This window comes from Protopterus annectens, chromosome 1.part2 (assembly GCF_019279795.1).
Source record: "Protopterus annectens isolate FY-2018-M chromosome 1.part2, PAN1.0, whole genome shotgun sequence".
Classification (NCBI taxonomy): Eukaryota; Metazoa; Chordata; order Ceratodontiformes; family Protopteridae; genus Protopterus; species Protopterus annectens.
In genome coordinates this window covers 766007394-766031737 of record NC_056727.1, presented here as the reverse complement: position 1 = coordinate 766031737, position 24344 = coordinate 766007394, and the positions used below count along the sequence as shown (strand labels likewise).

Here is a 24344-nt window from a genome sequence, read left to right as displayed (position 1 = left end):
CTAGATACCTCAAGTGAGCCGTGACCACTGCCATACATTTGGTAAACACTCTGGGGGCTGTAGTGAGACCAAAGGGCAGGGCTTGAAACTGGTAGTGACTGGCTCCCTGCCAGAAATGCAGATGATCTCTGGATGGCCTGGCCATTTTTATGTGGTAGTACGCATCCTTGAGATCGATCGAGCGCATCCAATTGTCCTTCCCTAAAAAGGGGAGTATGGACTGAAGCGTGACCATCTGAAACTTCTCTTTTTTTTACAAATTGGTTCAGTCTGCTGAGGTCCAAAATGGGTCTCCAGTCCCATTTTCTTTGGAACCAAAAGAATCTTGAGTAAGTTCTGAATCCTGTTTGGTCTGCTGGGACTGGTTGTATAACTCTTTTTTCTAGCAACTCGCAGACCTCTATGGTTGCTTGTTCCCTGTAACTGGGTGGAACGTCCGGGATTCTTTTGACGGGAATGGGTGGAGAAGAGAACGGTATGAAATACCCTCTAGAAATTATGCCTTGTACCCATCTGTCGTTTGTGATATCTAACCAGGCTTCTGGGTACAAAGATAAGTGACCCCCAACTGCCTCCAGAGCAGGACAGTCAGGCCTCCTCTCAGGAGCGCTGATAGGGTTGGCCAGAGAAATGATCTCTGTCACCCTGGTGTTGCGGACCCCCTCTGCCGCGAGGGCGGCGTCTTCCATTATTACATCCTCCTCTGCCTCTGGAGGAAGGTTCTCCACGTGTGTCCTGAAAGGCTCCTTGGGCTTTATGGAACCACATCTTTCCTCCCCTTTGGCCTTTGGGGTAAGGTCGAGTAGGGGTAGTAAAGCAGACTCCGACGGCAGACAGAGTCTTTCCCTCCTGTTCACACCTGGTCAATGTTTCCTTTACCTTAGGCCCAAACAAGGATGATCCATCGAATGGGGTATTTACGAATGAAGACTTGAAGGGCTCCACATAAGAACAGAGGCGCATCCAAGCATGACTACGAAGAACAATCCCTGCTCCTGCAGCCCTACTTGACCCATCTGCTGCATATATGAGACGCATGGACGAGTTCACAATGGAATTAAGGGTAGCAAGCTGGGCAGAAAGTTTGTCATTGACACCTGCAGCTACAGCACCCTGAAGAGTATCTCCCAACTCCTTATGGAGGTCTCTTTACATGAGTTTCCCATATCTATCCATGGTCCTAGAATCTCTGTTAGGAGGATGGATAGACGCAAAAGTTTCAGACAATTCCTTCTTGGTGGCTGCCGCCACTACCATGGCATCAACAGGGACTCCCTTAGACAAGAAGGCTTTATCCACTGGGGCATAGATAAACCTATTCGGCCTCCGAGGGACAGGTTCCATGGACTCCAGAGACTTCCATGCCCTACGAGAGACCAGTTGCATAAGCTCATCGTAGGGTGGAGACACCCAGGAGGTGGAAAGTTGAGACCCAAAAGCCTTCAGAAGAACCGACTCATCCTCAGTAGGGTTTTTGGATGGCCAATCACCCCTCTGCCTAAGGATCTCAAGGATCTCCACAAAGGAGATGTCCTCAGAGGGGGATCGAGGGGACCCTTCTGACTCATCCAAGTCAGTGTCAGATGTTAATGACTCCTGTGGGAAGTGCAAGTGCCTCCTCTTGCACACTCTTTTTCTGAGAACGTCCTCAGTGGGAACCTCTGGGGAAGTCTCAGAAGAGTAGGGGACACCCAGTGGGGCTACCTGAGGCTCTGAGTCTCCAAACTTGGGGTGGCCAATGGAAGCAGAAGCAGACACTGGCACTTTAGGGGAAGAAGATGCCAGACCTGGTAATGAGAAAGTCTTAGGAGACAGTACTCGCCTCATGGCTTCGAAGGCATCACGGCTCTGATGAGAAGGAGTTGACGGACCCGAAGGAACTGTGATCCCCTCCTGCATCGATGCCGTGGGCTCCGAGCCCGAGGTAGGAGCCGAGCTCACCCGCGCCGAAGACCCGAGAGGAAGAGTCGGCACCGACAGGTCAGTGCGACAATCCTCCCCGGACCTGACCGGAGAGTATAGGCTACTAGAGTCCCCAGTCAGCGCCGAGGATGTCCGAGTAGATGGAGCTGATGACACTGGGACAGGTGTCGGCTCCAAGGGTTCTACAACCATCAGGTCAGTCTCTTCTGGCTCTGAAAGTCTGCTATGGCTCAGAGGAGGAGCAGTCGATTTCTGGGTAGTAGTCTTTGGTTCTGACACCTGGGTTGGAACCAACAGCAATTTAGTTAGGCCTGGTGCCTTTAAGAGCTTCTGTACCAGCCAGTCCATGTCCGAATCCAAAAGACTAACAGAGGACCTGAAGGAATGCACCGATGGTGCCGACTGGAGTAATGGAGAAGAAGGAGATTCGGAGACCAATTCCAAGGCAGTGTCCCGGGTCCGAAATGAAAAGACTGTCGGCTCCAAAGGCTGTAGAGCTGAAGTCACAGCAAGTTCCACTTTCTTAGACTTCTTTGACTTAGAGTCTGAAGAGGATTTGGAGGACTTTGATGACTTGCTGGCTCCATCCTGGTTAGTTAAAGCTTCCACAAAGGCGTGCTTAAGAAGACCCCGATCCACGAGCTTTCGCTTCCTCTCAGCAAGCACTCTAGTGGAAAAGGAGTGGCAGATACTGCAGGACTCCTGAAGGTGCACCTCACCCAGACAATAAACACATTGAACGTGTCTGTCAGTGACAGACATCTTTTGTCCACAGTCAGGACATTTTTTGAAACCAGACTTAGGATGTCTGTCTTTATCTTCTGACATAATAAGAAACAAATTCTATCACCTTTAACAAGAAAGCAACTAAGAAAACACACACACAATATTAACAATGCCCAAAAGGCCACACTGTATATATATATATATATATATATATATATATATATATATATATATATATATATATATATATAAAAATCTAAATATATATATATATATATATATATATATATATATATATATATATATAGAACCACATAAGAACTAACTGTATATTAGTCAAAAATACCTAACTGCAAAATTGCACTAAACTACACTACTAAAGGCCGAAGCCCACACTAGCAAAGAAAGGCCACTAAAACTAATGAGGCCCAAAAAGATAGTACTATTCTGGATAAGGGAAACAGTAAGCAATAGAGTAGATTTGAAATATATGAAAATGTTTAAGAAAAACTTGCTATTTCATTGAAAAAGTCTCGAGCAGAGCTAGAAACCAAGAGATCAGTGCCACGGCAAACTAGATCTGAGGTAATTCCAGCAATGCATCATGGGACAAGGGGCTTGGTCTCGAGCTACTGGTAATCTCTGAGCTTTGCTAAACGGTCGTGTTGGAGCCGAGGATCGGCTCCGAACCTATCAGTGAAGAATGAACGGTGAGATTGAACAACTTCACATACAATGTTTGACAACTAGGAGCAAAATCTAAGCAATAAACCAATTTGCTCTTCCTGTCCTAACTTACAGTTTTGGAGTGACTGACTGGTCCCAAAAGGTGTTGGATAGGTTGAATAGGAAAACAAGAAGGATGCTCATCAAATGATTTATAAAAATAAGTGCATACCAAGATTATATATTCCCCATTCTGAAGGCGGTATGGGCCTCCTTGAAACTGATTACAAGTATAGATCTGCAATCGTAGGACTGCATACATATCTGCTGACCTCACAAAACCCAAACTTAGTCAAAGTTTTGAAACATGAGGAGAATAAGTCTAAGATGACTTCCCTGTCACACATCTTGTTTCTGGTTGTGATATATCAATGGCAAAAGGACCATATACTGAAAGGCATAACAATGCAGCAAGACTGTTGTATTGGGGATTGTGCAAGCATTATAATATTGAAGTATCGCCACAAAGCATTATAGAAAATGATGAAGTTTATATCACATAGGATCACCCACTACGAACAGTTCAAAAAATAGATGTGAGAACACCAGATGTAGTAGCCCATGAAAAGAAGACAAAAGTAGCACTGATCATTGAAATTGCAACACCTACTGACTACAGTGTATTATGTACAGACAGATACAAAGTTATAAAATACCAGAATTTTCAGGCAGAAACATGGGCAAAATGGATGAAGGATAACCAGACAGTTCCAATAGTAGTAGGAGTGACAGGTCTTATAAAAAAAAATATTTACAGTCATACTTAGATATGTTACCAATACATGTAACTGTACAAATTGCAGAAGGAGTTATTACTGGGCAGATTACAAGTGTTGCGAAGAGTACTTCTGGCTAACAACAAAGACTGAAACAATACTAATTTAATGAACTTTAATCATACCTTGACTTAGGAATGGGGTCCATTCCCATCATGGTATTAGAAACCCAAGACTTGCAGAAATTAAAATTAAAAATAATCAGAAATGATATAATATTCATAATGAGCAGAAATTATTCTAAGAACTAAGCAACTAAGGCAACATGAGAATAGAGAAAGGCAATTTTGCCAATAGATATAACTGTAAGTAGGGGGTACAGAAAATAGGTAAGTAGGAGCTGGAATTTACCAGTGAAAACTGGCAAAGGAACTCAAGGTACTGGGAGCAAATAACTACAGAGGGGCATGTAACAGAATGAGATGAGACCAAGAAAACATCTGCACCACAGGCTAGAAACTGCCTTCCTACAAGGGATTGATATCAGAGAACAGACAAAGAGAAAGGGAAAGGGGAATTATAAATAAAAGACCTGATCTGGTAGAGTTTTTAGTCGAATCTAAAACAAAAGCTACTGTTAAAAAAGGGATAATTAGGCATATAAAATATTGCATAACAATGAGAATCAGTCAGAGGACGTTAGAAAAGGTTGTGAAGAGATACTGGATAAGCAATTTACAAATCTGCAGCAGAAGGACATATGTATGGCTCCCAAATATGCAACAAAGTCCAAAAGGTTTAGGATTTTTGCTTGGAAGTGTTCACATAGATATTTTAATACCCCAAGCAGACTTCAAATAATTTTTCCTCAGGTAGATGGCAAATGTTGGTAATGGGGAAGAAAGAGGTAACTGGAAACATATGTTTTGGGAATGTAATGAGTTGCAGATTTTAGAAATTCCCCACAGAGAACTCTGTCAGAATTACTGGGTAAGCAAATGGCTGTAACTGAGGAAATGTTTCGTTTTAGCTGGGACACAGGATCTGAATCGCCTAGACCTATTAAGGCCTTGTTACATTTAATTAAGGTGGCTGTCAAAAAAGCAATTATTAGAAAATGGAAATCAAAGTCTAAATCAACTGTATTTGAAGTAGTGAATACTGCAACAGAGATAAAAGAACTGGAAATAGGATCTTTAGAAAAGGTAAGGAGTAGTTATATAGAAATAAATGGAAAATGTGCAAACAATACATGTAGATTAATGTTCAGGCAGAGTGAGGTTTAAGGGAAGGCAGGAATTTAACAATTTAATGCTGGCAAGATGATAGTTATAAAAAGAACACGTGAGGCATAATGTATGTAACTGGAAACATGTTAATACGGTTTATTTTCTTTTATGTTACTGAATGTTTGCCTACGTCTTAAGTGATAATTTAACAAAGGTGTTACAAAGGGAAGAAAACTGCAACCAGATTAATTAGTGAAGTCCCAATGCCTCTCTGTGCCTTCTCTCACCATGACAAAGCAGTAGCTCTAACACCAAGCTGGCTCCTAAGGAGTAATGTTCAGGCTTTTCAGTGATTGGTAATCTTTCAGACGGCATGAAGATAAGGTCACACTGCCCCATCTCCTACCAGGAGAAAAACACTAATCTCATTGTAATGCAATGCCTGTTTACCATAATCTAGGAAAGAGACTCAACCTTCCAGTGATACATTATTTTTATAGGAAATAAAATGTATGTCTTACCATATAGATGGTTCTCTAATACAAGGTGTATGCTCTGTAACTCATAGGGCTGTATGGCAAAAGCACTAGTACTACTTGGCATCAGAAACTTCCTTGGAGAATTTCTTATCGCCTCCATACTTAGTTCTCCACTTCTTAGTTAGTGCACTGAGTTTGTACCCTCTTTGATAAAAATGTCAGGAAACTAGTTGGAAGGCAACACAAGGACATAAACATAGGAAGAGGCAGAGGTGCAGTCTTAGACCTGTTGCTGGAACCATAAAGAGTACTAAGGGACAGAGGATTGACCAAAAACCATGGCCATACAGAAGAAAGAGAACTACTACTGAGGATGGACATACTTGTTATAAATATACTGTTATGATAAGATATGACTTCTGCATGTGATAAGAAGAAGTCGATCTTCTGCATACAACAGGGCAGATAACCCTACTAATTATATGGGTGTGCCTGGCTAGACAATCATTTTCTTGGTCACAGTGTAGGAAAGTGCCCTGAAAGCAACATTGAATTTGTAGTGTTTGGAGAAGATACAGAGATTTGTTCAAGTAGCTCCTACTAAAATATTGTCTACTGAAGCATACCTAGAATGTGGTTAATGGGGCCAGAGCCCTAGTGGAATGAGCTTTATGTAGTACCATGGGTTCAGTGCTGGAAGGCCTTGTTTCAGGTGAAGTAAAACCTGAGTAGCAATGTTTAGCAGTCTGCCATTTGCTGCAAAGCATTAAAGCTTTGATCTTTTAAGGAACTGTTTTCTTTAGTCCACAGTTTGATTCTGTCAGCATCCATTTGCCTAATGTTTGATTCCAAACAAGGTGATTAAGCAGATAGTGTTCCCAGTTTGTCCCTGAAAAGGAACACTTGTGCCCAGTAAACCTCCTGGTTAACAAATAAATAAAATAAAACAAATAAAAATGCAGATGTACTCTCTCTTGTTCCCATACGTTGGAAAGAACACAAGAAGGCTGACGGCCTGATTCTGGTACAACTTGATACCTACTTGAGGCTTCAAAGAAAGGAAAGGAATATGCAGAGGGTCATTCTGCCCTTATGAAAAATTAACAATTGTGACCTGACTGACACAGCTTGCAGCTCAAAATATTCCTGGCTGATGTAACTATGACCAGGAACAAGGTTTTCCAGAAAGGAAACTTAAGCCCAGCTAATGATGGTGGCATCAAAGGGAGTTTTAATTACTCTTTCCGTTGGGAGGATGGCTTAATGGCTAAGGTGTTTGCCTTACAAACACAAGGTGCAGGGTTTGAGTCTCACAAGGGATAACTGGCTAGGCTTAAAATGGCTCGCAAGGGCAGTTAGCTTAGTACTAACCTATGAACCTATGAACCAGTATAAAGTACAGGTCCTAGAGGGAAACAGGTTCACACAGCAGTGTACACAAGTAAAAAATGTTTTGAGAATGACCTTGCTATGATTGTCTGCTGCTAGGATTATAACAGAGCAGCATTGATAAAAACGTGTTTCAGCTGCTAGGTACACTTTAAAGAAGGAATAACTGAGACCTTGTTCAAAAAGCTCAGCTAAATATCTCAGGACTTGGACAGGAATTTGTTAGGGCTCAAAGTTTCACAGAAAACCCAATGCACATAGTGTTTTCAGCTGTCTTTATACATTTTTCTTTTGGAAGATTTCTGTGAAATGTTTAGAATTTCCTTTGACTTGTTTCTAAACTTGAGATTCAAATTGGCGAAGACAGATTAACAGCTTGAGGGCACTAATGCTGAAGTCAGAAATCCCTGATAGGCGAGTTATGAGGCCTTTGACTGACATGAATTTGGGTGGTCCTGATAGGTGAGTTATGAGGACTTTGACTGACATGAATTTGGGTGGTCCTGATAGGTGAGTTATGAAGCCTTTGATTGACATGAATTTGAGCGGTTCATTCTATATGTAAAGAACAAGCATCAGGAATCAGATAAGTGTGGATCAGTATGGGTTTATCAGTATCATCTTTGCTTAATGCAGACTGGCTTTATGAGCTTGAGAATTAATAGAAAAAGAGTACATGCATTCAAAGGAGATTCTCTGGACAAAATTCTTGTTAAAACTCCCTGGACCTTATTTTTGGATCCTAGAGTGATGGAGGATAACCTCTGATACTTCTTAATTGCTGAATAATTGTACATGGCTATGAGTGATTGAATTAACCTGCGAAATAAATAGGCTTACAGTAGTCAGTTTCAAGGGTCATTCCAGCAGAGCAGAAGAATCGCAAGCATCTTGTCCACCAGCACAGTAGATTCCCTGAAATGTGTACTGCTACCAGGAAAAAGTAATGTTCTAGGGTCCAGTTCAAAGCCTGATGGCTTCCCATGCTACCAACAGTTGCCCTTGGGGATAAGAAGGGATCCTTTGTACAAAATGGGCAGAAACACTGGAGAAGCAAAAGGACCATCCTCAGTTCCAACACACTGCTATGCAGCTAAGCATCCTGTTGAGATCATTAGCCCTGTACCATGCTTTCATAAAGATGACCTCTAAACCATAGTACTGTGAGAGATGTAAGGCAATATTTCATCCCCTTTCTCTCACATGGCTCTTCCCTGTTGATTAATATCTACTGCCTTACAGAGGTCTGCAGCAACAAACTGGGCCCAGGGTGAATCCATCTTCAGCATTAAAACAGGTTGCAGGTACCTAAGAGAAACATCTGTTAGATAGATCACGTCCTTTTTAATATCCTTGGAGACCTCCTTCATGACTCTAGCCAGCAACAGGCCTAAAAGTGTAACAGGTATGGCTACAAAGTCTTCTTTCAAGGAATTTCTGGTGACAGAGTGTTGTTCAGAGCAGCCAAAACCATTAGTTTCATTACCAAAATGTTCAGCTTATAAAGAGTATTAATGGCCTAGGAAAAGACATAAACCTGGAAAGTCAAGTTCAGCACCTGTGGCTTGGGAATCTGGAGAATGAGCCTAAGCAAAGATGGTCTTCTTCATCAAATAGGAGGAGAATTTCTCTTTGTGCAGGCATATATTGGCTTGATTAAATCCCCTGCAAATAGAACAGGTGAAAGAGTTGTGCTCCTCTCTCAAACAAATGACACACCTAGAGAAACCATCAATGGGTGATTACACACCTGGAGTAGCCATCACTGGATGTAATGCAATGCCTGCATGCACACTCCTTAAATAAAGATTGTGCGCATTGTAGAGCTCAGGGGCAGGACATACCACAGGGAATTCATATCATTGCCAAGAATGAAATTCTGGCTAAAACACACTGAACATGGAGAAAATTCAGGATGGAAACAAGAAAAGGGTTACCTGACCAGTGCGTCTGACACTGATGCTGGACAACAAACTGTAGTGCCAAAAAAAAAAATCAGTCTAGGATTCTGAGACAAGCCATTCAGCATTACCAAACTCAACATGTAGCAATAAAGAACTGGGCAAATGAAATAATAGAAGCATTGCAAATAAGTGACAATGAGAAATTCTCTGAGGAAGTTCCTAGTGCTTAGAGTTCTAGCATCTGTGGCACACAGACATATAGTTACCAAAGAAGGACCTCTTCTTATCAGATCTTAAAGCATAACAGCTTGGAGGCTAGACACCCAGAAATCAGTCAAGGCCTACGTTAGTACACAAGGCAGTAAATGCATAAACTAGTGGTACTTAAAGGTTCATGTCTGTCATCAGATTCTCTGGTTCCATCTAGGATTCCTTAAATGGGGTTTGCCATGATAAATGAAAATAAAGCATAGAAGACAAAGTGCAAATGAAAGTTATTCCTGCCAACAGTATCTTACCTTCCCTCTGTTCATTACGTAAGCATGTCACTTTGGGAAGCTGCGTCAGAAGACGGCAGTCATCAGCTGCAAATAAAAAGACAGTAAACAGAGTGATCACTCAGTGTACAGCATAACATCTTAAATGTATCAACAATAACTGTACCAATATTCTTGAACTTCTCATTTTGCTTCCTGTTTCTATCACTGGCCATATCCCACTCATCCAAATTCCACTGTCTGAATATCAAATTATTTTTTACTGTTTTAGTGAGTTAAATCCACAAGATCACAGTCTCCCTGACCAAACACTGCAAGGTCCAGAAGCCACTCAGCCAAAATACTGACTTACAGATGGCCTATCTTATCCTGCTTGTTAATTAGCACATTTCCTTTTCTTCACAAGCATCTGGGCCAGCAGACATAACATGGCATCAGCCATGGCGTTTAATCAAACTCAGATGGTGGCCCCTTGCTCCACACCACCAGTATTCCCAGTCCAGGCTGTGTTCCTTTCAATCTTTTTCTTCTGGGGTGTGGGGGGGGGTGTTGAGGATGTGGATGAGCTTAGTCATCCAGATGCTTCACTGTCTTCCTCCCAGCTGATGGACTATTGCCCCAAATGTGAGCCATGATTTAAAGAATGCCATTTAAAGTACATATTATGCAGGGCTGACAGTAGAGCTGGCTTCTTTTCTTTGTTCTCATTCAAAAGGGAACACTTAGAATTCTGGGTCAGAACAAACAGAAATGTGTAACAGCCAGTTATAAAGGGATTAAGAGATTAAAGCTTAAAGAAGAACAACTGAAACTGCAAATAAGTACAATTGATATACACATATACATATATATCATGCATTTATACAAAAAAAAACAGCTGATTCTTGTTTGTAGACCTTACATAATATGCTACATACATAATTAGATCTCATAGGTCGTTTGAGATAATAACTATGTGGTTTATAATACTGTAAACTGGAAGAAAAAATTGTAAACAGACACCATGGCTCCTATCAACCAGAAAAAAATAAATAAATAAATAACCACAGACTAGAGTCACAGCTAGTAATAATTTATTAATTTATTCCCATAGGTTATCAGACACGTAACTGATTACAAAAACAACTTCTTGCTAATTAAAGGCTGCTGTATGGTACTATTTTTATTCTGAAAAATTGTTTAGACAAAAAGCACTCAGTTTTTAGTAAATCACTCCAGGTTATGACACTATTTATTTTATTACTGGGAAATGGCAATGGTGGTGATGCTGCGGTAGTGTTGTCACCTCACAGTAAGATGTTGTCCTGTTCGATTCTCAGCTAGAGCGTCTTCTGTGTGGAGAGATGTGTGAATGGGCGTACCTTCATTGAAGGTTGTGCATCAGAGCTGGCAACTCGGCACGTAAAAATCTACTGCCAATCATTAGCGGACCGGAGTTCCGCTGTGGCGACCCCTAACTGGGAAAAGCCGAAAGACACAACAACAACAACTGGGAAATGGCAACTGATTTTGTGTCCTTTACAGAACATTTTGTAGCAAAGAAATCATTATTGTGTGTCAGTTAGTGTGTTCTCGGTATGCTCTGATAGTGAGCTAAATAACACTACAAGCAGTAGTACAGTGTAGAATTCATTTCACTGTTGTACAGACTATCTATTCTCAATGACATGGTGCTCAAGTAGAAACGGTGGTCTGTGAAACAAAGTAGGTTGCACAGCTGGATGGCACAGTGGTCTCTGCATAGTACAAGAAAGGGAGGTGGTTTGTTGAGAAAAGAAAACAATGAATCCAAAGTGCACACAACCCAGAAGACTGAACTCTGGACCCCCCCATCCATACTATGCAGCTGTTTCTCCAAGGGATAAGGAATAGTAAAGATCACAGCATAGCAAATGGTCTGCCCTATACTCACACAATGCATTTGACAGTGGTCAAATGGCTGCACTGACATCAGCGGTCCAGATGTCCACTGCTTACTTGCTCTTTGGTAGTTATGCCTATTGGAAGGAGAAATGCAGAAAAGAAACTGCATACATTTTGTCATTACCCCCCCAACACATACACACACACACACACACACACACACACACACACACACACACACACACACACACACACACACACACACACACTCTCTCATGTGTTTGTGTTATGCAGCATATGGCTCCAAGGACATTGCTGTATACAGAGTGGGTGACTATGGCTACTCTAGTAAGTAGGAGTGACTAGTACAGTCCAAAAAATTTCTTAAGCTACATTTTGCTGATTATCCAGTATTGTATACTAGACCTGATCTGTGTCTCATTTGTGTTTTGTACTCGCTGACTGATATCAGAAAAATATGCAGTCCTATCAAATGACAAGCCCCTAATGTGCTATGCTGTTATCAGGACAGCCTGCTCTTGTAGGTTTGCTGTATATAATGTATAACAATAGTCATAATGCTTTTCAAGTTACACAATAGCAAGCTGATGCGCTTTTGTTTTTATTTGTAGCATGGGTGTTTTAGATAAAGAGGGAAAGATGTGTGCGAGTATGTAGGTGTGTGTATGTGTGCATGTATGTATTTGTCTGTGTGCAGGAGTTTATGTGTTTGTGTAAATGCATGCATATCTGTGCCTGTGGCATGCCTGTCTGCATGTGCATGTGTGTCTGTCTGTCTGCATGAGTGTGTGTGTGTGTGTGTGTGTGTGTGTGTGTGTGTGTGTGTGCATGAGTGTGTGTGCATGCGAGTGTGTGTGTGTGTGTGTGTGTGTGTGTGCGCGCATGTATGCGATTGTGTGCAGGAGTTTATGTGTTTGTGTAAATGCATGCATATTTGTGCCTGTGTGTATGTTTGTCTGCATGCATGAGTGTGTATGTGTGTCTGTCTGTGTGTATGAGTGGGTGTGTGCATGCAAGTGTGTGTGTGTGTGTGTGTGTGTGTGTGTGTCCGTGCACGTGCATGTGTATCATGGCTGTTGTTTAGCATGTTACTACCACAGCATTAACAGCCTTTGTATCTTTGCTTCCCAATCAGCACAAATGACTCTCTTTTATCAGTGCACCACTGTTACTGTGCTATAACAGAGTTTGCGAAGAAAACTTCCGTACAAACATCAGCGGGCTTTGAAATTTAATAACACACACATTTGCACTGAGTATTTGGTACTGGCTTGATATACACTGTTCCATAGTTATATAGTTATCATGAAGCTGCTGCAGCTGGTATGTTTGTCTTTTCGGCTTTTCCCGGCTAGGGGTCGCCACAGCGGAACTCCAGTCCGCTAATGATTGGCAGTAGATTTTTTTTTTTTTTATGGTGCCGAGTTGCCAACCCAACGCCCAACCTTCAGCAAATACACACCCATTCACGCATGTTTTTCGGAGGCCACTTGACCATGGGGAGGACATGCAGACTCTACACAGAAGACACTCCAGCTGAGAATCGAACAGGAGAACCTCTTGCTGTGAGGCAACAATGCTACCGGTGCACAACAGCATTAACAGCCTTTGTACCTTTGCTTCCCAATCAACACAAATGACTCTCTTTTATCAGTGCACCACTGTTACTGTGCTATAACAGAGTCTGTGAAGACTGCTTCCATACAAACATCAGCGGGCTCTGAACTTTACTAACACTCACATTTGCACTGAGTACTTGCTACTGGCTTAATATACACTGTTCCATAGTTATATAGTTATCATGAAGCTGCTGCAGCTGGTATGTTTGTCTTTTCGGCTTTTCTCGGCTAGACTTTAATGCAGCAGTCTCCTTCATCTTGTATCTATATCTATTATCGCTATATGATCATCTAGACTTTTCTTTAAATCCTCCAAAGATAGTGAAGCTCTAACCTTCACTGGCAATTTGTTCCACAACACAGATGCACTTTCTGTGATAAACTTGCTCGTCCTCAAAGTTCTGTTATTATTCACTTGTAGATTGGACCTTTGTTGCTTATCCTAAGATAATGTTATTTTAATAATAAAACCAAATTATGCTTTGATTCTATGTTGAGGATTTAAATGCAAAATACAGCCTCCCATTACTTTTCTATACAGCCTACTATATAGACCCAAATGTTTAACTCAGTCCTCATAATACATTTTTAATGTACTTTATTCTCTTAGTATAAGGCCTTTGAACATGTTTTAAAGATACAATACATTTTATTGTTAAATTCAATAATGATCCTAATAAAAGATATAAAAAGTTAATATCATGTATGTGAAACTTAAAAGTTAGATTTGTACTTATAATTGTTGCAAAATCCCTAACCTGATTATTTTTAATTCATTGCTGTCCATTATTATCTTTAACTTTTGATGTTCTCCAAACTGTGCAGCTTTACATTTTCTGAAATTAAATTGCAATACAACTTTAGCTGCCCATTCATGTAAGGTATTCAAGTACCAATTAAAATTATTTCTTTACAGTTATTTACTACTGCCCCATCTTACAATCATCTGTGTAGTCACACACCCAGAATTTGGCCACCAAGGTATTTCAGTTCCCCCCAACACACACACACACACACACACACACACACACACACACACACACACACACACACACACACACACACACAGATATACACTTCTGCAAACTTTTTCCAAACAGGAATTAGATACTTTTTTCAATATATTCTTTTTATCTAGATCATCTTTATTTATCATAATGTAAAGAACAGATAAAATACTGCAAATCATAGTATATAAATCTAAATAAATTCTTAGTACACGTCAGTCTTCTTCCATCCACTCTTCTTGATCATCTAAAATATCAGATTCCCATTCAACATTATTTCTTTCTTTCTTTCATTAAAGCATCCATATCAATCATATGTACATCAAAGTAAAAGTAAAATCTGAATTCTTGATTTTCACACTAATCGCTTAAAATAATATGGTATTGTGGTCAGAATTTTCAGGAGGTATTGAGACTATTAAATTATTAGGTAACTCATTACGATTCACCAATATTAAGTAAAAAAATATTAACTTCCTGTGTTGGGATATCTCCCAAATGAATGAATCCATTCTCTTTCAACATGTCTAGATAAAAAATAATATATTGCCTTGTCTACTCTATGTTATTGTCTGTGAAACCTGCATTTCCATTAGCCTTAACCACTGCCTTTTTGTTTGTCAGTCCTAAGCATACTCCAGAGTTATTTTCAGTATAATTGTGATATATCATTTTACATTCACACTGCAGTATGCATTTCACAAACATGATTAGCAGTACTTTTCTTGTGAGTAGTGCAGTGTAATCAAATCATATACTCAAATCAAATGTAATACAGGGAGTCTCTTGAAAATCACAAACTACACACTCAGTATAATCTATGTGCTCAAAATATGAGTAGGACAGTAACATAAGTAGTAATCTACAATGCAAGTAAAATATATAATAAAAATGAGCAATTCAGTGTCTACCTACACTATCTGTTGAGTGCCAGTGGCTTGACAGGTCACACCTATAAACCTATGACAGGTGATGTACTCACCTTTACTGCTATCAGACTGAAAGGCTGTGGGGTTTTATTCCCACTGCAGGTGACTATCTTCACTTTTTCATTTGTTGACACTGCACTGCAGCATTACCGGACACTGCATTCCTGAATGTGCCATTCTTCAGATTACATGTTGAACCAAAGTCTCATCTAACTGAGTTGGTGGTAGCTCAGGTGGATTAAAAAGCTCCCATGACAGTTACTGAAAACAGCAGGGGTGCTTTATTATATCAGCACTTTCTATAGACATAGTATCGTATTTACACAATGAAAAAAATCAAAGCACAGGAAGAAAAATACAACATATTAGCAATAGCATCACCTTATTTGTCAAACATAACCCAGTATCAGAAGATAAGAAATAAAGTTACACTTTAACACTTAGCTTGTTCCCTTCCCAAGCTTTTTACCAAAGCCACCTCCTTAATTTCCTCAAAATGAACTTACAGTCCCATAGTTTTCTATAAAGCAGCTCCTCATCTCTGCTTATCTATAGTATCCATACAGCATTAAGCAAGAATCTATCCAAATTATTTTTATTATTTCTTTTATTTAGTTCATAATTTCCAAATAGTAATTTACTTAAACATGTGTTTTAAAGACTTCATTGATATATTATATCACAACCTTTCCTCAGAATGTTTTGGTTGTTCTACAAGTCACTAAAGCATGTTCCATTCTTTTTCATTTTTTTTTTCATCTTTAAATAATGTACACATTCTTTCTTTCTTTCTTTCTTTCTTTATTTAGTAATTTATAGTTTATTGACATTTGTTGACTGGGAAAGTCCACTGGCCTTGAGACCTATTTTCAGTGGAGGCCCGGGGAGAAAAGCTCCAAGTTACATGAAAATCATTTCATGAATTTGTAAGGAAACAAAATTATAATTATAAAGCAAGCGAAATAATACAAAAAACTATCTAAACACCAAATATGTTGTAAAAAGGCACAATACAATAACAATGGAACATTAGCATGTAGGAAAATTATACAGTTAGAAATATTTAACAATACAGCTCTTTTTTTTTGGGGGGGGTAGGAAAAGGGAAAGACAGAATTAGAGAGTTGAACTTAAAGGTAGCACAGATATAGTTAGAATCGTATAGCTAGGTAGTGGGAATAAGTAGATTATAGGTGGCATATATTTAATGGTAGTATTAAAAGTAGAAAGTGACAGTGAACAGAATGTGTTAAGATGGTTGTATTGATGTGTGGACTATGATACTAAAGATTAGGGATAACTCGTATGGTGTAACAGCATAACATATACATAAGTATATTTGCTACGTGAAACAGTTTTGGCTAGATTAAGGAGGCTGTGGATATGTGTTGCATGTGCAGCTGGGGTTATCAGTGAGATGCTGTTTTAGTTTTCTTTTAAAGGAGATTATGTTGTCTAATTCTGTAACTGATAATGGGAGGGTGTTCCACAGCTTAGTTATGGAATGGGAATAAAGGCAGCTACCTGCTCTTTTACTAGGTTTTGATACTTTAAGTAGGTGTTTGCTATTAGAGCGTAGATTTCTGGATGGGATGTGAAGTTCAATGATATTTTTCAAGGAAGGACAACACTCGGGTTTATAAATGAGTTTATGGGCAAAGATAAGTTGTGTGTAATGTAGGTAATGTCCAAATTCTAGCCAGTTTAGTTCTTTAGTGGCCTGGCAATGGTACGTGCGATTTGGTCAGGCGGATGTGAATTTTGCAGTCTTATAAGAACACGACTGTAGTTTGTGTTGCAAAGAGTTGTGGAGATTGGTGAAGATAAGGAGACCCATAGAGTAAGGTTGGAAGGAGAACACTTTTTGAAAGTTTTGTTCGGATGGATTTGTCTAAGTATTGTTTGTTTCTGTAAAGTTTGCCTAATTTGAAGTGAGTCTTTTTATTGCGTTATTAATATGCAAGTCAAAGCTATCTTTGCTGTCAATAGTAATTTCTAACAGTCTGGCCTGATTTACTAACTCTGTTGTGGTTTTGTTTATGGAGAATATAGTAAAGTCTGTGGGAACAGGTTTAGATGCAAAGATGAGCAGTTTAGATTTATTAGGGTTAAGTAACAGCTGTGATTGGTTTATCCAGAGTTCTATGGATGTAAAGGCCTTTGTGTTAACTTTTGGAGGTCAGAGAAGTTATTGGAGGTACAGATTATGACTGAATTGTCTGCATATTGTATGGTAGTACGGTCAGTGGGAACTTTATTTAGGTCATTTATAAAAATGTTGAATAGTAGGGGTCCGAAGACTGACCCCTAGGGCACTCCTATGTTATTTGGGAGAAAGCTAGATAGATTATTCAGCCATTTTATGGATTGCTGTCGGTTTTCCAAGTAACTAGTGATCCAGGTTTGTGGAATCAGAGCATCCTAGTGAGTGGAGTTGCTGGATAAGTTTGATATGGGAGACTGTGTTGAATACTTTTGAGAGATCCAATAACAGGACTGATGTAAGTAGGTTACTGTCTAGGGTATTATAGACGTAACTTGTGAAGGAGATTAGGGCAGTAATGGTACTGTGGGATGGTTGAAAACCATGTTATGAAGGGGATAGTAGGTTGTTGCTGGTTACGTATTCAAGCAGTTGTTTGTGGATGCATTTTCCCATTATTTTAGATAGAGGGGACAGTATGGAATGGGTCTAACATTAGATAGGTCATGAGGGTTTCCACCTTTATGAAGTGGGGTGATTATTGATTTTTTTCCAGAGCTGGAGGACTGTGTGTTCTGCAAGTGATCGATTTATAAGGATACTTACTGGGAAACATATTGCCTTAGCACTAATTTTGAGGTATTCTTGGAGGAGATTATCAGCGGATAAGGAGCTTGGTTTCAATTTGCCAAGTAATGTTTGTATTTGAGAAGTTGCTGCAGGTTGGAAGTTAAAAGATGGTATGGAGCTGATATTTCCTTAAGGTATGATGGATGGGTTAATGGGGGTTGGGTATTGCCTGCATTTACTAATGTAAGGATAATATCAATAAAGTTTTTATTAAATATTTCACTGATTTCAACTAGGCTTTTGTATGTAAATGGAGATGGGGTTTGGGTGCTGCCAGGATTTAGTAATGAGTTGACAGATTTCCAGAAAAGTTTGGGATTATTACTGTGGGTGTTTATTTGTTGGGAGAAGTAAGTCTTTTTGTCCTGATTAATGGCCTGTTTTGCTTTGTTTCTAAGTATTTTGAAGGCGGTTTCATTGGGTGGGGGTCTTATCTTTTCTCCATTTGTGCCATGCTTGGTCTCTAGTAATCAGTAGTTGTTTGATTGATTTAGATAGTCAAAGAGTATGGTTATGTTTAACTCTCTTTTTTCTTATGGGGGCTATGGACTTAAGGGTATCTAGGAAGACAGTATTGAAATAATGCACTGCTTCGTCTAAGGGAAGATATTTTAATGGGTTCCAGTTTAGTGTTTATAATAGGTTGCAAAAGTGAGACTGGCTAAAACTGGCTAGATTTCTGGTATATTTGTAAGAATGAATGCTTGGAGTGGAGGTTGATAGTCTGTGTATCAGGGCTGGTAAGTGGTCACTTAGGGTGTTGGGATTGAAGTAGTACTGTGGGTGGGATACTAATATCCAGTCTAGGGTGGATTCAGGGTGATTGTTTGTTGTGTGTGTTGGGGTTTGTATAATTTGTGTAAATTTGAACAGATTGATGGAGTTTGTGGAGTTGCTCTGTGTTAGTTTAAGCCAATTTATATTAGTGTCACCAAGGATGATGGTTTCATTTGAGATGTAGTGGTTAGACCATGATAGGAAATCTTCCAGTGTTGGGATACTGGAACCTGGAGGAATATAGATGGTGGCAATAAATATTTGTTTATGGTTGTTGAAAAACAATGTTGCTAATAGGATTTCCATATTATTGAAAGTGGAAATGAGTTTTGGGTGGGGTACTATTTTTAAGTGGTTATGATATATTAATGCCAGGCCTCCTCCTTTCTTATGAAGTCTATCTTTTCATAATATTTGATATCCAGGGGAAGTATTTATGAGTCAGATATCTGGGGTTTGAGTCAGGTTTCTGTTGGAGCAACTATATCAGGTGTATATGTGTAAGACATGCATGGAAGTCTGCTACTTTGCTGCAGATACTACGTATGTTTAATGTCACGATGCAAAGGTCTTTTGGTGTTTTCACTGAGAGTGATGTAGAGTTGTTAATATGTTGGGTGGGAAAGGATCCAGGGTTTGGATGAATATCTCCACTTTGGCATAATAATGTGAAGAAAGTGGTTTGGATTGCGGATGAAATGTAGTTAAGTATGGAGTATGCATATGAGATGTATAATTATTTGATTTTAGGTTTATTAAAATGCAGTTTGGTCTTGAAAGTGGTGGTGTCTCTGTGAATGAAGAGTAATGGTGAAATATCAGAGTAACTATTTTGGGATGAGTTATGGTATATATATGCTGTAGTTTCTGTTGGGGTTAGTTGACGTAGTGTGGTGTTGTGAGAAGTGAGGTGGTAGAGAGTAAGTAGGTTAAAGAAGGTTAGGGATATTATTAATGGTGGAGTGTGCATGATGTGAGATGTAGGAGGGTTTTAGTTGTTTTGGGTGTGGGATGTGAGAAGAAGTCAGTGGGGCTTAGAGCCTAAGAGGAGGTTGGAAGGAGTGGCCTGTGATGTATAAAGTTAGAGACAGTGGGGACGAGAGTGAATTGGGGGCAGGATAGGGGAGCAGAGTGAGCAGAGCGAATAGAGTGGGCTTGCTTTCCCCTGCAGATCTGAGAGTGAAAACTATCAGTGGAGGACTAAGGAAAGGTATGTGAAATCAAGCATTTAACTTTATTGAGTGTGGTTATCAGCGATACATTTATGGGGGTGACTGTGCACTAAACCTAATTAATAGGGTTGGGTAGGTATTTTAATAAGTTTGCAGCAATTATTTAACTGGGATAAATAAGTTACTGTAAAATATTAATAGGCTGAAATATAGGCAGGCAGAGCCATGTAGTCATGAAGATGAGGAATTTACTTTAACCAGATATTGACCGGAGTTTAGATTGGGGTCAATTTTGGGAGCCTGTCGTGCACACGGTAGAATTAGAGAAAAAAATGCTCTAATCTCCGATTATGTATACAGCAGTATTCACCTATGTGAAAAGCTTGAAATGGTAGCCTTGTTGTTCCTTTTCTTTTAGTGTGAGACGTGTCTTGTAACAATGAGCGGTTGAAATCTATTTTTGTTTATGTCCTGGAAGGGGTGGGGGGAACTTCAATGAGAAAATTCCCTGTAATTACCTAGAAAAGACAAAACAGTAAGGTTATGAGCAGGAAAGAGGTAATGCAGTAAAAGGTACAGAGAATACATAAGACAGATACATAGTACAAGAATCTGGTATTCAAGCAGAAATAATACTTAACAAAATGAAGTATTTTAAGGTATATATAGATTCAGTTTGCACCCTAGCAATACAATTCAGTAAGCATTAATCTTGGTTACACAAGCAAAGCTTATGGTAGCAATACACAGTTTAAATAATAAACACACCACTAATCCCACTGCCGTTCCTATGAAGCCCTTGTACTGGCTTAGGACTCACAAAGTGCATCCATCTTAGTAGACACAGTATTAGCAGAAAAGCAAACCAGTAACTCAATTATATGTAATGTTATCAAGACGTATGTAAAAAAAAAAATGTGACTTTTTAAATCTGCATCTATATCAACAGAAGTATTAGTTTGCAGCAAAGACAATAACATTAATAACGCACATTTAACATAGCATTGCAATTGATACACAAATACAGTTTGCGAGGGTAGGTACGCTTCATGCACATATTACCTATTTATATTTCAGTAAGCCCTTAACCATCAATTTTCCCAACATGAGCAATGCTAAAAAGTCTTCCATTTTTGTACATTCTGAATCCTTTTTTGCTGTTTTGTAATTATATTCTTCCTTGATTCAATAAACCCCAACATGGCCTCTCATATCAATACTTATAAGCGACTACTTCATGCCATAAATGCCTATGTGGAAGCTTGTTGTCAATTCTCAAATACCATAATTTTATCTTTGTCTACATACTCTTCCAATCTCATATTCCCACTGCCACTTTTTTTCTTTTTCCATGTATTCCTTTTCCATGCTTGTCTAGATTTTCCCAAATTATGTTTCTCACCAGTTATTTTTTTCTTTGTATCTTTCCTAACACCTAATGTAAATTCAGTGAGGTCAGATGTATAATAATCAGTTGACCCCCCCTCCTCCACACACACACACACACACACACACACACACACACACACACACACACACACACACACACACACACATCTTTCTTTTTACATTATATAGCTCACCTCTTAATTGGGTTTAAAGATGGACAACAAATAAATTCAAAGCCAATTTCCAATAGTATTATATCTTTTTCTACTGGAAAAAGGTATACACCTCCCAAGTACCCAACTTACCCATTAATAGCGAATGTAATAAATACACTTCCTTACTAAAAGCTAGATTAAATGCTTTCTAAATATTTGCAATTTTTTAAAACTTTTCAAATAATTTGTCCCATTGTTTCAGCGCTATCATTTCTGCATCAAATCTTATTCCTAATATGTTAATTTTGTGTTTTCAAAATAAATACTTGCTATAGTAACCAGACTGCCACAATCTTTCATTATTAATTTATTCAGTGTCAACCCAAACTCTATTAGCATTCCTTTTAATGCTGTAAATACAGATTTCCTAGAAGTGATGGGAGGTACAAAGGAAAAGAATCTCAGTGAACCTCTGCTCCCAAGGTACAAAAGCAGAGATGGACAAATTACTTTCCAATGTGACATTACAAAGCTGGAAGCAGGATCTATTGCCAATTAGCAGAGAGATACATACAGGGAAAGGGAGGTCAGTGGGGTGGTACTGTAGAGAAGACAAGACAGGAATTCACTACTGGCATCAACCTTTGGATATTGGAGGAATTTTGAGTTGCAACTGGGCTAAAGAGAGATATAATCTCTTTGACAGAAGTAGAATGCAATATGAGGGTTTAATCAGAAAGTTAAAGGGCAACAACTGGGTTAAAGTTGAAGAGGAAAATCTGCCATCTCTAATTAACTGCATAGTGGAAATAAGTGATGCAGAAATGGAGAAGAAACAATAACTAGAGCAGACAGGGACTTGTGATGCCTTAAGGAAATGATGATGATGATGATGGTGATAAACCAAGAAAGGAAAATATGGGAGTCCCTCTTAAATAAAGATATTACAGAGCTTTATTGAAAGAAAGTAGCTTAGCATATTTCCAGGAGTGAACCCAAATTGTTGGACATGCCAAAATGGCAGTAGAGGTACCTGGGGACACATATTCTGAGATTATGGGGATTCAGAGAGGAGGCAGAACAGTTACTGAAGAAGGTAACAGGAGAAGAAATTAATTTGGCTAGGTAGTTATATTTTCTGATACTTCTAGCATAAATAGCAAGGAAATATTACTAGGAAAAAAAAGACAACAGCTAGACATTGGAAAGCCCAAGAGAGTCACACAACAGAAGAATTAACAGCTCTAATACAAAACACATGACAGCAGGAATTCAGTTATTCTGGGGGTAATAGAACAAAAATTACCAAAAACAGGCTCATTGGCTTAATTACTGTGATGAAAGGGGATAATGACTGAGAATACATCATAGTTATAACAATAAGCAGGTTGAGGCACATCAAAGGCAATCATCTTATTTCATTCACTACAGGTTTTCTTCTAATAACAGCATCAATAGTAGTTATAAAGAACTCCCCTTTATAACAGGAATTCCCCTCCAAAAATGTAAACTCTTGGTGAGATGCATACCTACAGTTGCTTACCTGCAAAAATCAGTAGACGAAGATAACTACGAGAGGGAGATTGAATGTGTATTTCTTACTGGCAACTAAAAAATAAAAATTGACTATTGTAAAAAGTGGCTGCTTTTGACTACATTAACTAGGTGACCAGTTGTAGATGTCTGTTTTACGGTTGAAAGACCTTACACACAGCAGGCCAGTATAATATAAAAGGGCACCTGGCAAGAGGATTGGCTTGTTTGTTCCAATAACTTGTGTGAGGCAAATATTTTTTTTTCAAAAAAAAAAAAGAAAGAAAGAAAGAAATAGGGATGGGGCCAGATATCATGCTGTAGTTGGTATGATATGGGAAATGCAGACCAGTTACACGTAAGATATGTATGTGAGGAAATCAGACAGCTAGGAAAAACTGCTAGGAGAATCTGGAGAGAGATATTTTGGATGATGATTCCAAATTTATGGCAGTGATGTCTGTTTGTGGTTGAAATCAGAAGTACAGAATGGCCAAAAAAGAAATTTTGGAAGCACAGCTAAAAGTGGGGAACATCACAAGGGAAATAGTAAGAGCACGGAATGAAGGGAACAGAGTGGAATACACAAAACAGGTCATAAGCATGGATGAATAAGGTGTGATTACGGAATAGAGAATGGAAGGACAGATGATGTAAGAAATGGAAAAGATGGGGGGGACAGTAAAACAGGTCACAGAGGAAGCAGAAAATGGGGACAGGAAATTTGTAGCGATCATAAACTGACAGGGCAAAGAAGGGATAAGACATAGCCAAAGGATTCAAATGAAAATACAATAATTTATATATCAGTAGTTGGAAGGAAGAGTCTGATAATCTAGGAGTACTGCGACAAAGGGGGAATGGTACTTGGAAAGGATGTAATGGAAGCTACAAGGAAGAGTAATGATGAAGAATGTCTATTAATAAATGATCCAAAAGAAATTAAATTACTAAAGCAGTACATCTAATGCTTTGTATAAAGTTTTGAGATCTGCTTATGGAAGCTGTAATGTAATAATGTGAATTGAAAAAAATGTAAAAAAAAGAACATGGAAAACAATAACAATTGTAAAGATAAAAAAAAATCTATCTACCATCATCATCCTCATCATCATCATCAACTCCCCTTTTCCCATTTTTTTTACATGGGGTTGAGGTGTCATGTCAATTGTCACCATCTCTTCCTATTCAGTCCCAATCCTACCTTCTTTGACACTCATACCAGACTGTCAAAGGTCTTCTCTCACACAATCCATCCACCTCTTGCTGGACCCCCTCATTTCCTCTTGCCTTCTTCTTTTCTGTCCCAAATCTTCTTCACCAGGTTGTTTTCTGCCTTTCTGTACCTGTGCCCAAACCACCATAATCTGTTCTCTTTGACCTTTTCTGTAACTGGAGTTACTTTGGTTTCAGCTCTTATATCCTCATTTCTTAAATCTGTCCCACAGTGTGCATCC

At 39.1% G+C, this 24344-nt stretch overlaps 1 protein-coding gene across 1 annotated transcript in view; it reads right to left on the bottom strand.

The window, feature by feature from the left end:
* Positions 1-24344, bottom strand: part of GALNT14 (polypeptide N-acetylgalactosaminyltransferase 14) — a 3768866-nt gene that overhangs the window by 1642369 nt on the left and 2102153 nt on the right. Inside the window, exon 5 of the mRNA XM_044058899.1 lies at positions 9611-9676. Coding sequence (XP_043914834.1) covers positions 9611-9676 — 66 coding nt within the window. The remainder of the gene's footprint in view (positions 1-9610; positions 9677-24344) is intronic.